We start from the raw sequence: 13,990 nt of genomic DNA on the forward strand, positions 1-13,990 counted from the left end.
CAATAATCTAGCTATAGCTCTGAAAATGATCAATAATCCAAGTATAGCTTTTAAATGCAGTTCTGAAAATGGATAATAAACTAGCTAAAGCTTTTGAATCCAGCTCTGAAATGACTAATAATCTAGCTATAGCTTTTCAGCTCTGAAAATGATCAATAATCTAGCTATAGCTCTGAAAATGATCAATAATCCAAGTATAGCTTTTAAATGCAGTTCTGAAAATGGATAATAAACTAGCTAAAGCTTTTAAATCCAGCTCTGAAATTACTAATAATCTAGCTATAGCTTTTCAGCTCTGAAAATGATCAATAATCTAGCTATAGCTCTGAAAATGATCAATAATCCAAGTATAGCTTTTAAATGCAGTTCTGAAAATGGATAATAAACTAGCTAAAGCTTTTAAATCCAGCTCTGAAATTACTAATAATCTAGCTATAGCTTTTCAGCTCTGAAAATGATCAATAATCTAGCTATAGCTCTGAAAATGATCAATAATCCAAGTATAGCTTTTAAATGCAGTTCTGAAAATGGATAATAAACTAGCTAAAGCTTTTAAATCCAGCTCTGAAATTACTAATAATCTAGCTATAGCTTTGCAACTCTGAAAATGATGAATAATCTAGCTATAGCTTTTGAAAATGATTGCGGAATCTTGTTGTTCCCTAGTTCCTGAATTGACACACTCAGAAAGATTCAAAAAGTTTCAATTTGAATCGTTAAAAGGAAGACTTCATTTCGATTGTTGTTATAACTTAATCTCACTGATTGTCAATTGTTTTCGGACGAGAACAATTCTTGTAAATAACAATGATTATCTAATGCAGCTTCACGAAATCCTTTTAATCCGTCACTAATTCCAATTAGCTCAATGATTATTGGCATTATAGTTCATGGTAAACACTAGGAAAATAATGGCAACACATTTTAAATTGGTTTTCAGGATGAATTTATGCCCACTGTGGCATAAATGTGGCTTATATGTTTACCGCCTGGGCTCGGCCTGGCCGGCGTTCTTCAAGGCGATTAGCGAAAAGCGGTAAATGTTGTGTTAAACCTCAATTAAGATGGGATATGGGGCTACATGGGTCTCAAACAGGATGTTAAACTCACAATTTTGGTAATATTTTTGTTGTTGTTGGAGGTATACATATCAATATATATACCTGACTATGAATATATATGTATTTCTCTTGTTGTTAAATTCGTTTTGACTGACGCCACACGCCAGGGTTGTGATTTGATCGCTTTTTTTTGTCTTTCATCTCAACTCATCTATGTATGTGTGTGTGTGTGTGTGTGTGTGTGTGTGTGTATATCTATCTGAATATTCCCTTTTTGTGTGCTAAGTGGTTTTTAATTTGTTTGCATTCGAGAAACAAAAAAATCAACAGAATCTGAATCGCAATCACTCGCAGTCGCTCTTGCAGTCCCTTGTGTTCCGCTTTTATCGAGAATCAAGTGAGTTGAGTGCAATTACGACACCTTCAAAAATGCCAAACAGGATACATAGCCATCATTATCATCATCATCGTCAGCTACCACCCCCTGGATATGAACATTCTCAACAGGCACTTAAGCTCATCCCCATGGGGGTTGTTTTCAGTTTGTTGTGGCCATATGGGAATGGGGCATGGAAATGGGTATGGGGATGGGTATGAGGATGGGGAATGATGTCCAAGGCCTAATTAAAATAACTTTTCACAGAGTGGAAAGCCAAAAGACCGAGAGTTGCTGGTGTGGAGTGGAGTGACGAGCCAACCACATTAATGGTCAGTTGGTCACTTTTAATGAGACTCCAAAAGTTCCATTTGGCTGCGACCGAAACTGAAGCTGGGAACGGAGCGACCATTGAGCTCAAACTGCGTGAATTTGTCAACAATTTTTGGCTTTTTTGCTGTGTTGTTTAATGTCTTTTTAAATCATTTGTGAAGTGTTGCTCATTACCACTTTGTCTTTGTCTTTTGTTTTTGGTTTTTGGTTTTTCGCTCTATCCATCTTTAATTAACTTATCTTGCTTCAGTGACGGACCAGGCCACAACAGATCGCCGTTACCCACAACAAAATGGCCGTGTTGATGAGAGCCAGGCCAACAAGTTGGCCCTTCCCTAGCAATTTGTCTAATTTAGACATCATTCTCATAAATGTAACACAATGTGATCCATTTCGGAAAATTGTCATTTCACATATTTTAAACAACTCTCACGATCTCTCACGATCCTAGATGCCTTTAGTTTATAATTTTAATTATTAATTAACTCAAATTTATCAATTTCGAAACTTTTGAACAATTTGTTAATACTAAGTACATTAATTTATCAATGAGATTCAATACTAAACTAAACTTTCATTGATTACTAAACTTTAAGCTTCATCTTGTTAAAATTCTCAACCAGTTTTAGCCTGGCACAAAAGAAAACATTAAGTAATTGACATTATTTTATTGTTTTTCCCCCATTTAGTAATAAAGGCATACAAAATTTATAAACATTTCGAAAGTATTTACAACTTTTGGTAAGTATTATATAGAAAATTGTGCAAATTATCCGATTTCGTATCGACAATTAAGAAAAATTATATTTGAACTCATTTTTCATTCCATTGAATATCTAATTGTATATACATATATTAATTGACGGACTCTCATTATCTCTCATACCCATGATCATCTCATAAAAGGTCAAAGGTTAAGAACTCCAAAATGTTGTTGTAGACTGTTCCAATTGGAAAAAGTAAGAAACTTGCAGATTTGTTTGTGTGTGTGTGTGTTTCCTTTGACATTTTTTGACGTAATTTTTGAGCAAACAAAGCAACTAATTTTCGCTTACACCCCCCATCACCATCCCACGACTTACTTTCGGTCAAGTCATGAGACCTGGTAGCATCCTTAAGCATCCTTAAGCATCCTTTTCAGGATGGCAACTTGAAGATGTTGCCACGCTTCAGTTATTCACTTGCACATTAGGCAGCAAATTGACATCGATACACAGAAAAGGCAAGAGCAAGAGCTGCGGAGAAACAGTGAGAGAGAGCGAGAGAGAGAGAGAGAGTGAAGGCAAGACGCACACAATAACTTTGGCTACAGAGAGCTTGTGAATGAGAGAGCGAGCGAGAGAAACAGAAAGCACAAGCGGGCATCATTTAACTGCTGCCAATTTACTGTTTAAATGCCAAACAAAAAGTGTTAACAAGCGCAAAAATAACAAAAGACACCAACAATAGCAACAACTGAGCGAAAAAGAGATGCAGCGTAAAAATGTGTGACAGACAGAGAGAGAGAGAGAGAGTGAGCGAGAGCGTGCCGTAAAATGTGCGTGTGTCCTAATGTGTGTGTGTGTGTAAGCAAGAATGGTGGGAAGAGTGTGAAGATTTTGTTGGGCTAGAGCGAGCTAGCCTTATGCTTGGCAGGGCTCCTTCTCTTTTGCTCACTTGTTTTGCTCTTGTTAAATGCGCTTGTATGGGTAAGCGTGAACCAGTCAGAAATGGGGTTGGCCGAATCTCGCAGCATCAGTAGCAACAACAACAACAACAACAATCATCATCATCTATCTGTCGTCCATCAAAACAAGAACAAACATTGCCATAAAGCAACCATGTTGAATTTCCGTGTTGCCATAAAAATATATTTATAGCAAGTTATGGCAAATTATTCTTAAAACTTGCAATAAATTGAATTATTGTAATATGAAATTTTCTTTTTTATTTGTTTATATTTCAAATTTGACAACTTACAAGTCACTTGCTATAAAATATAACCGTTATATGCACAACTCACCACACCCACACACACTTCATCAACATGCTTAGCGTTCTTCCACCCGCCCGCTTTTGAAGTCTAATGAATGTCAATTGCTGCCAATTATGACCAATAAATACTGGCAATAGACAGCACCAACAAAACTCACCACACTTCAGGCCAACACACCCAAGTGTGAGCGGGACCACACGACAGGTGCCGAGGGAACGACAGAGAGAGACGCACATTGTGAAATAACTCAGTCAACTGGTTTTTCTGTCAGTTTGTTTGTTAGCAGCGGCTGGCTAACTGCCACTCCGGGCCAAGTACGGAGCTTCAGTTTCAGTCGAAAGGCAAAAGCGAACGGTTCTCATTGTACGTCGTATCCGTGCGTCAACAAAAAAGGGAAAAAAACGAGAGAAAAAAACGAAATCAAAGTGCAGAAAGTTTTTCATTGCCAAAAGTATAAAAATATTTTTGGACGCAAAATTTTTATGTTTTTTGTTTGTTTGTTTTGTTTGTGCGAGAGAAAGATTGACGGAAAAAAGAAAGATTGAAAGAGAAGTAGAAAGAGGGAGAGGGAGAGAGAGAGCGAACGAGCGAGCAACCGAGCCATAGGGAGAGTGTGGGAATCGAGTGTGCTGAAGTGGTGCTAGTTGTCGAACCACATGAACACAATGCCACCGGAAATGTCCACAACAACGGTTGTAGCACCCGTTGGAACAGCGCCCGCAGGCATCATAGCATCCAGCGCCGTCGGCATGCCGCGTGATTCGCCACCAGCCACGGTCGGAGCGGCAATCGGCGCCACAACCACCGCCCAGGCGACACGTTCCCGTTTCATGATCACCGATATATTGGCGGGCAGTGCCGCCGCCGCAGCCGCCGCTGCTGCCGCCGCTGCGGCAATGGCTGCCGCCTCATCATCATCAGCCTCGTCCGGACGACGCAGTGGCTCACTGACGCCGCCAGAGACCGATTGCTACGACCATCGGGATCGGCTAAAGGAACGGGACCAGGTGGCTGCTGCGGCTGCTGCAGCGGCAGCGGCGGCGGCGGCCGCTCATCAACATCACCAGCACCAGCAGCAACAATTGCAACATTATCTGGTGCAACAGCAGCAACTTTTGCGCTTTGAGAGGGAACGGGAGCGGGAGCGGGAACGTGAGCGGGAACACTACCGTGAACGGCATTCACCGACGAGCGGTGGTCTACATGCACACCATCAGATGGCCAACCATTTACCTCCCAGTGCGCTTTTGGCACATTTTCCGGCCACCCACTATGCCATGCATCCGCATTTGGCATCAGCTCCACCGCCGCCCCCCGCCGCCCTTGGCCCCACATCCGCATCATGGCCAGCATCCGCATGCTCATCCCCATCATCCGCATCATGCCCAGCAACAGCATCAGCATCATCATCTTCAGCTGCAGCAATTGGAGGCTCTGCATCGCCAGCACGACGAACGTTCGCGATCACCGTTAACACTCCAGCAATTGGGCAATAACAATAACACAAATACGAATAATAATAACAACAACAACAACAATAACAATAATAATAGTGTCAGCAGCTCTCAAAATGGCAATGCAAGCGGCGTCCTTCTTGGCGCCGGCACTGGCAGCAGCATTAGCGGTGATCAGGCCAGCACAATTGATGACAGTGATAGTGATGATTGTGGTGAGTATTACCGCCGTTACCCCCCACCCCTTTCTATAGGGTGCTCTTTAGATTTGAGTTTCTTAAGTGTGCAAGTGTGTGTGTGTGCTAGTGTGTGTGTGTGTGTGAATAGTTTATGCAACTTCCCCAGGCCTTGTTGGCACTGAACTCCCCTTGATCCTTATATAGATTATAGATCAAATACAATCTCCCAAATGGATCATTTCTTTGGAAGCTTCTTCTGAAAAGATAGAGTACATGAGTTGCCCAAGTCCAGGCCCAGTCAATTGAATCCAGGTTGGAATCCCTGGCTAGTGTATGGAGGAAAGTTGTCGTCTAATTGGTTAATAGTTTCCAACTACAGTAGAGTCCGCTTATCATATCCGTCCGGCTAAAGCGACTAAAGTTCAATGAGAGATTGCTTGGTTCCCATACAAACTTATATGAAAGGGACTCCAATTAGTAAGTCTTACGTCCTTATAACCGGATTCTACTCTATATATCCCAAACTTATATAGTTAGTAGTCGTTTTCTTATATAGTTTCCCTTTAATTTCCTTAAGGAAGAAGGCAAAGTTCTAATTTTCTTCTGTAGGAGGAAAAGTTCTTTTGAAATTCTTCATTAAAATATTCATTTATACTTTTAAACGTTTGATAATTGTTAATAATAAAAGAAGAAGAAGAGTTTTGTTTGGTTACAGCCTTGGCTAAATGTGAGTAGATTCCCCCTCCCTACTTAGGAGGCTTTTTATTAGTTACAGAGATTAGCTTAATTTTGTAATACTTTGAAGTAACTTTAGTTAATTCACATGTCTTTTGGCTCTACACTAAAGGAAAAATCTAGTAGCTGAAACAATTTGAAGTTTTACCCTGGGGGGGAGGGGCTAAGTTACTAATTAGAAGAGACTCGTCTTAACCATAACTTTTTATGTTTTGCAAAAGGCCTAAAGACCCATTTGACTCTGTGTGTGTGTGTGTGTGTGTGAGTAACGTTTAGACGTTTCCATGTTGTCTTAGCCTATTTTCAAAGACGACCACCAAAAGAGCAGAGAAAAATAAATAATTATTACAAAGAAGTCTCAAAATTTGTTGCTTCTTGGCTTTTGCAGTATTTGCATTTTGCCTGTTTCCTCTTTCGAGTTGGTTTCTCTTCCTCTTTACCCATGGCTTTTCTCTTGTTGCTTTTGCTCTGGCATAACAGTAAAAATACACGCAGTTTGTTTGCAATAAAAACCTAATAGATTACAACAACTACAACAACAACAGCCAGTGAGCTTACCTCAATGCAGTGGGGGGAGGGGGCAAGGTGCATGGCGTGCGGTTGGCCAAAAGAAATAGGAAAAACTGACTCGCTTAGCTGAGCAATAAGTAGTGAAGAGGAAAAAGTGAAATGTGGCTGGGGGGAGGGGGAAGGCAATGGGAAGGTGTTGGTAGAAGACGACGACGACGACGAAGAAGAAGGTCGAGGAAGAGGAGCCACCAATTACAAAATTTTACTATAACAGCAGGCAGCAGGTGTGTGTGTAGTGTGTGTGTGTACCGTTAATAACAAATCAAATGACGACATTGTGATACTCTTCAATCTGCTAAATGTAATCACTTTTGTATTCAGTGTTGCTCAACGTTGCAAAGTTCATTCTAGTTTAGTTTTCCAACTCTGGCCACAGCAGGTGTGTGTAGTGTGTGTGTGTACCGTTAATAACACATCAAATGACGACATCGTGATACTCTTCAATCTGCTAAATGTAATCACTTTTGTATTCAGTGTTGCTCAACGTTGCGAAATTGAATCTAGTTTAGTTTTCCAACTCTGCCCACAGCAGGTGTGTGTAGTGTGTGTGTGTACCGTTAATAACAAATCAAATGACGACATCGTGATACCCTTCAAACTTCTAAATGCAAACACTTTTTTATTCAGTGTTGCTCAACGTTGCAAAGTTCATTCTAGTTTAGTTTTCCAACTCTGGCCGCATTTTGTATACCCTTTCGGCCCTTGAATATAACTGAAAAGGCACGAGCTACCTATCTCTCTCTTTCTTTCACCTACCAAATGTATATTTTAATGAAGCAAAATATAGACATAGACAGATAAGGAAGAAGGACACCATATCTAATATCTTTTGGAAGGGTATTAAACCCAAAACTGGGATATCTTAGGTGAGGGGTAAAGGAAAGAATGGAAAGGGATTTTAAATGATTTTAACTATAATGATTTGATAATCTGTGAGTTCAATGAATAAACAAACAATTAATGGAAGATAATTCTAAATTCAAGCTTTATGAAATAATTTGTTTGCTATAGATTATTAATTGATTGCTATATACTTAGCTTAGGCCATTATCTAACCTTGAGGGCAAGATTTGTAATTGATTTCCAGACATTGTTGCATTAGAACAAATTAGAACAAAATGCTATTAGATAATTGTAAATGTGTTGCAGAAATAAAAGTTGTTTATTCATTTTTTTAAATTTTTCTTTTGTATCTTTTGATTGATAAAGTTTTGCAAGTGGTTTTTGATCCTTTGTTGTTGTTGTTGAACTTGTTTCTGTTGGCCTGGAGTTGTTGTTGTTGTTGTTAGTGTTTCAAGGTTTCTTCTGTTTTGTTTTGTTTTGTTTTTTTTATGGCCAAGCCACATGCAACAATTTGAGGCAGGGCAGCAACATTGTTTATTCTTTCATTATGCTTGGACTTGGACTTGAAAATGCCATTGCTAATTTGCAATTAAACAGTTTATGAGCACAAATTGCTAAGAAGAAGAAGCCAACAGTTAAAGATACAGCAACAATTATCTACATTCAAACACACACACACACACACACACATACATTTACATACAAGTCAGTTTTTCCTACTCTTTGTGAATGATGATGAATTTCCATCTACTCCTTTCTTTCTATAGAAAAGAAAGCAATTCGAGTTAGTTTTTGATGTGTTTTCTTAGTATGTATTTAGTATGTACTTAGTTAGTTATTGTGGCTTAAATCTACTTGATTATAGAAATTTTCAATAGACAATCTTTTGCTGGATAAAAGTTAAGAACATTCAAAGAGAACTCAACAATTTTATAGAATTCATTTTAAACAGAGATAAAAACATCTTAGTAAGAGATTTTCATAAACACAATGTTTAAGTTCTTGTTACTGAATCGTTTACAAAGATTGGGAGAGCGAAAGAGAGAGGAAGAGAGAGAGAGAGAGAGAGACAGAGAGAGAGAGAGAGAGAGAGCCAATTAAGTGGATTAATTAACTTTAAAACGAAAGCGTTAAAATTAATTACTAAAGCATACCTGATTGTGATTCATTTCCAAAGTCTTGTCTTCCATACGTTATGAATCCTTTGTTTTGCATTAGAATACTTTCGAATTATCCTTTCATTTGAAATCCTTTTTCATCTTTAATGAGCATTCAAAATGTATTAACTGAATTGCTGGTTTTTTGGCCAATTGTTAAGGTCTGGTTTGATTACTTCCCACACTTTTCTAATCGTCTCTTTGGCTGTTTTTCTTTATTCGTTTCATTATTCGCTCTATTGCCTGACTTTGACTTTGCAAGTACCCAATATTAATGTGTGTGTGTGTGTGCCAAAAAGCGCAGTTAGCCAAGCATTTCCGCAATGTCTGAGCCACACTCCCATATCTATAAGAGAGAGAGAGAGAGAGAGAGTGAGAGGGTTGCACTTTGTCTTCCTTTCTTTTACTGCCCTCCTCCTGCTCTATGCATTCATTCATTCATTCATTCACTCATTCATTCATTCATTCATATGCAGTTTCGCATTCACATTCGCATTCGCAATTCGCATTTGTAGTTAAGTGCTTGTGGCTAAACTGTATTAAACATGCTTAAGTGTGCAGCGATGAGACTTCCTTTTTTGTGTTCATCATTTGCTATTGCAAGAGGGAGAGATACCCTTACAGCAAGAAGAGTATATAGTATTTGCCATGCCAGTTGATCATTCACATGTATTCTAAGCCAATTCAGACACGTTTTAAGCTAATCGTATGTACTTTTAGTTAGTTAGGGTATAGTGGAAAACGACTAAGTTTTGTATTCTGTTTTCAGTTCATTCCTTTTTGGCTTGCGTTTTACCTGCTTCTGGTTGCTTCGTTTGCTTCTTCTACATTTAATTGCACAATAATAGCCGCGGCAACAACAACAACAGCAACAACTTGCAATTAGTTTTTTTCATTCCTTTTTGCATTTTGCATTTTAATTATTGTTGTAGTTGTTGTTGTTGCTGTGTTGTCTATCTTTCTGCCTCGTCTGTTTTGCTGGTTGTTGTTAAACGTTTATCAACATTTTGATAATGTTTGCGTTTAGTGGGCCTTGCACACAGAAATAGTCCAGCAACAACAGCAACAACAACAACAACAACAGTAAGAACAATTACTTATTATGTAACGGTATTTTCTAACAAGTGAATACAATTTACCACATTACCCTACAAACAAATGACTTGAACAACAAACTTGTTCACTTCTCCTTCTCCTTCTCTTCTCACTCGGTCGATTCACATTCTTTTTCGTTTCGTTTTTTTTTTTTTGTGTTCGTTGACAAAATATCAATTTCAATTAAACAAGAATGTCAAAGCAAAGCAATATTACGTTGTTGTTTTTTTTTTTGGCACTTGGCTGCTCCGAAAAGTCAAAGGAGGCATTGAGGCGTAAGCAAAATTGAAATGTGATTCGAGGCAATCGTGTTCAGTTTGCCTTGTCCCGATCGATCAGTGAACAGTTCACTTGCTTTCAAGCTTTGGCTCAATATCAACCAAAATAATAACAAGGATCCATGGGCAGACGGCATCCTTTTTGGCAACACCAACAACTGTTGCGCTCGCACGCGTCTCATGTGACACGCGAGTTAATGTCCTTTTCGTCTCATCTCCTCCAGCAAGTGAGTTTAAAAACTATCCCTACCCATTTAACACTTTCATTTTGTAGGGTATTTGATAGAAAGAGGAGGGAGAATAATCTGATTGTGAGTCAGTCACACAGCATGACAGAGTCGCGGAGAAGTCTATCTATTTTTGGTTTTGGGGTTTCGTTAATTGGTATTTCTGTTTATTTTTGGCTTGTGTCTCACATCAAAATGATTTTCGTTTCAAAACTAGAAATCTATGCTAATGCTTTTCTCCTGTTTCCTGTTCCTGTTTCTGTTCTAGGTGGCAAAGATGATGATGGCGAGGATAGTATTAAGAATGGCAATGGATCCGCCAATGGTGATTCATCTTCACATTTGAGCTTGAGTTTGAGTAAAAAGCAACGTAAGGCACGGACTGCATTTACGGATCATCAGCTGCAGACTTTGGAGAAATCGTTTGAACGTCAGAAATATTTGAGTGTTCAGGATCGTATGGAATTGGCAAATAAGTTGGAATTGAGTGATTGCCAGGTGAAAACTTGGTATCAAAATCGCAGGTGAGTTTAGTTTGTGTGTGTGTGTGTGTCGGTATCCTTTGTAAAATTCAACATATTACAACAGAGAGTAGATGATGCTGGCAAACTGGTCGCTAATCAGCGCCTTTTACGAGGCGCGCCCATTCCCATTCGCGCACTTTTCCAATAAAAATCATTTTAATGTCTTCTCTTCCTTCTGTTTATGCATTTTGTTTTTATGCTGATTGCTTAATTTGCTGCATTTTGCGCAAAGAATCGTAAAATGAGAGGAGTAAAGAATACTTTGCCAGTTTATTAAATGAGTTGTTTGGCTTTTTTGCGCCCAACGTGCGCAAGTTTGTTGCCTAAGTCTTTCGTTTTTTGCAACTAGACGAATGGATGGACGGATAGATGGATAGTAAATGAAACGGACAAGGAAATGAAAAAACAGAAGAAAAAAAACATAATAATAAAGAGAGAAAGAAAGATAGTTCACACAGTTCACTCGTTCGTCCGACTGACTGACTGACTGTCTGTCTGTTTGGCTGCCTTATTACGTTTAATAGCATTCTATTTTCGTTTTTAATTATTGCCCAATGACTTGTCACATTTCTATAAATTGTTTGTACAACAACAACACACAACATTTAGTATTTGAAAATTCTCAAAGAACCTGAGCCTCAGCGCAATACGCAACCGTAACTGTAATCATAAACCAAACCGGATATGGAAAGCGTATATGTATATGTATATAGAGTAGAGATAAGTGAATATAAGTGAATAAGACTCGAAATGTACTCTATCGAATATACGTATCAGGTAAATTACGATCTTGAGATATTAAACCAAGAAAAATCCATTAGACGAAATGATTTTAAGCTGTCCAATCATATCTGTAATGGATGTTGTTGCTCTTAATCGAAGGATTTAGTTACAATCTAAGTCAGATCTACGAGGACATTAAAGGGAGCCCATCGGAATGCACTATTCTTCAAAGATGGTTCCCATTCCTCTTCATTTAATGCAGTTTTTTTCACTTCTGGTAGAGACGCTTTCCCCATTAGAGTTGTGCTTCATTTTCACCATCTGATTGACTGCAGCCTCTATGATTGTCCTCGAGCGTAGGGAATTGGTATGCTTCTAGAGTCTAAGGTCTTCTTGAGTGGGGGTAACCACTTCTGGTCTCCATTCTCCATCTATGCGTCCTTTGTGCTTGGCCTACTTTTCAGCCATTGACAGATTTTAACTGACATGAGGTTCAGATCCTTAGAAAAGTCACTTGATTTGCCCAAGAGTGATCTGTTACCATTTGGCGGAGCGTCTGGCGCCTGGAAGTAATTAAAGGATTTGCCAAAAAAAATAAGAAAATAAAGTGAAAAGGAAAATAAATAAGCAAAAGGATGAGCAACTGTTTCAAGTTGAAAACTCATTCGGGGCGGGTCGCTAGTAATTAGATTTGAGTTCAATTTTAAACGGTTTTAATTTTGTTGTTCCCTCTTCTTCCTTTTTTTTTTCTTCTGGGCACAAGATAAATGACAAAACAATTAAGTGCGAAATATAAACACTAATAATGCATAATGCAGTTGAAGTTGAAGAGGAGTCAGGACTAAGGACTTTGAGCTCTGCGGGGCTACCATGACTCGGCGGCATTCTTGGCTTTGGAATAATGATTAATAGAAATTTCTTTCTTCCTCTCCCTCTCTCTCTCTCACTCACTCACTGACTCGACATTGTGTTAATCCTGAAATAAAAATTTGGTGTGTTTTTTTTCTTTCTCTCTTTTCGTTCTCGGCAGAACTAAATGGAAAAGGCAAACGGCTGTGGGATTGGAATTACTTGCCGAGGCTGGCAACTATGCGGCTTTCCAGCGTTTGTATGGCGGTGCCACGCCCTATTTGAGTGCCTGGCCATATGCAGCCGCTGCTGCGACACAATCACCGCATGGCGGTGCCCCGCCCTCAGCAATTGATATCTATTACCGTCAGGCTGCAGCGGCAGCTGCCCTGCAAAAGCCAACGCTGCCCGCCTCCGCCTATCGCATGTATCCGACTAGCATACCGCCCGGCATGGCCATACCAGGAATGCCACCGCCACCGCCCGGCAGTACGGCCTCCATGCTGGGTGGCTACTATGCAGCCGGGCAGGCCCCACCAGCACCACCCCAACTACCGCCGCCACCCTCATCGGCGGCGGCAGCCAGTCAATTGATGTCCCAGCGACCCGAACGTTCGCCGGCCACCAGCCAGAGCGCCAACAGCGAAACGGATGGAGACAGGGAACGGGAAAGCGAGTCGTTACGTGGCCTAACGATGTCGGATGGTGCGGATGGCATACATTTGCAGTCGCCCAGTCCACCGCTGAATCCGGGTAGTCCACCGCGTCGCGAACGGGCAATGCTATTGGAGCACGACGTCGACGATGATGACGGAGATGGAGACGATGATGGCGGTGGCGATGAGGCTCTGAGGGGGGAAAGAGGTTCAAGGAAAATACTGCGTAGCGATAACGATGACGAGGAAGATAATAGTGATGAGGACGATGAGGATCTGGCCCTTGAGGTGTGAGTGCTCTCTGTCTTCTTCAAAAGACAAAAAAACTGGCTCTAAGCTGGATCTCAGAATGTAACTAAAAAAAAAATATACACAAATATCTATATATATGGCCGAGGCAAAGTGAAATCGATGCATTATCAATCACATTTAGGGCCCATCCCCCCAACTCCCCGCTCCATCATAAGAAATTGTCTCTAAGCAAGTTTAGAAATATTTTGTACATTTTTTGTAAATGATTTTTTTAATTGTACATAAGAAATTTTGTCGCCCCAAAAATATATATAAAAAAACCCTGTTTTTTTTTTTCTTCTGTTAAGTCCCAACAACGATATAGTATAAAATATATATATATATATATATATATATTCCTTTTTTTTTTGTATTTTTTGTGCTTAGTCTTAAGACTTCCATTGTGTGTAGTACTAATAATAATAATAATAAAGAAAAAATAAAAGAGCAGTCGATGAATGAATAAAAAAAGAAAGAAGAAAAAAAAAAAAATGTGCCTCTTTGTTTGGAGAAAGGAAATCCCTGAGCCTAATGCAAGCTGACACACGAGCCGAAGAACTCTTCAATGCAAAACTCTCGAGAACTCGATTGGAAGAAATCTTGGCAAAAGGACACTCAAAAAACTGTTGCACTTTTCGCCTGGGAAGCGACCACTAAACTGCTC

The 13,990-nt window shown here is 39.6% G+C and overlaps 1 protein-coding gene across 1 annotated transcript; it reads left to right on the forward strand.

Annotated features, from left to right (window-relative positions):
* Positions 1-4,036: 4,036 nt before the first annotated feature.
* B-H2 (homeobox protein BarH2) lies at positions 4,037-13,607 on the forward strand. Its single transcript, XM_068302998.1, is given in 4 exon segments — positions 4,037-5,080; positions 5,082-5,414; positions 10,552-10,807; positions 12,561-13,607. Coding segments are annotated over 4 exon segments (2,037 nt in total). The 5' UTR covers positions 4,037-4,401; the 3' UTR covers positions 13,330-13,607.
* The last annotated feature ends 383 nt before the right edge of the window (positions 13,608-13,990 follow it).

Source organism: Drosophila tropicalis, unplaced genomic scaffold (assembly GCF_018151085.1).
Source record: "Drosophila tropicalis isolate 14030-0801.00 unplaced genomic scaffold, ASM1815108v1 contig_158, whole genome shotgun sequence".
NCBI classification, from domain to species: domain Eukaryota; kingdom Metazoa; phylum Arthropoda; class Insecta; order Diptera; family Drosophilidae; genus Drosophila; species Drosophila tropicalis.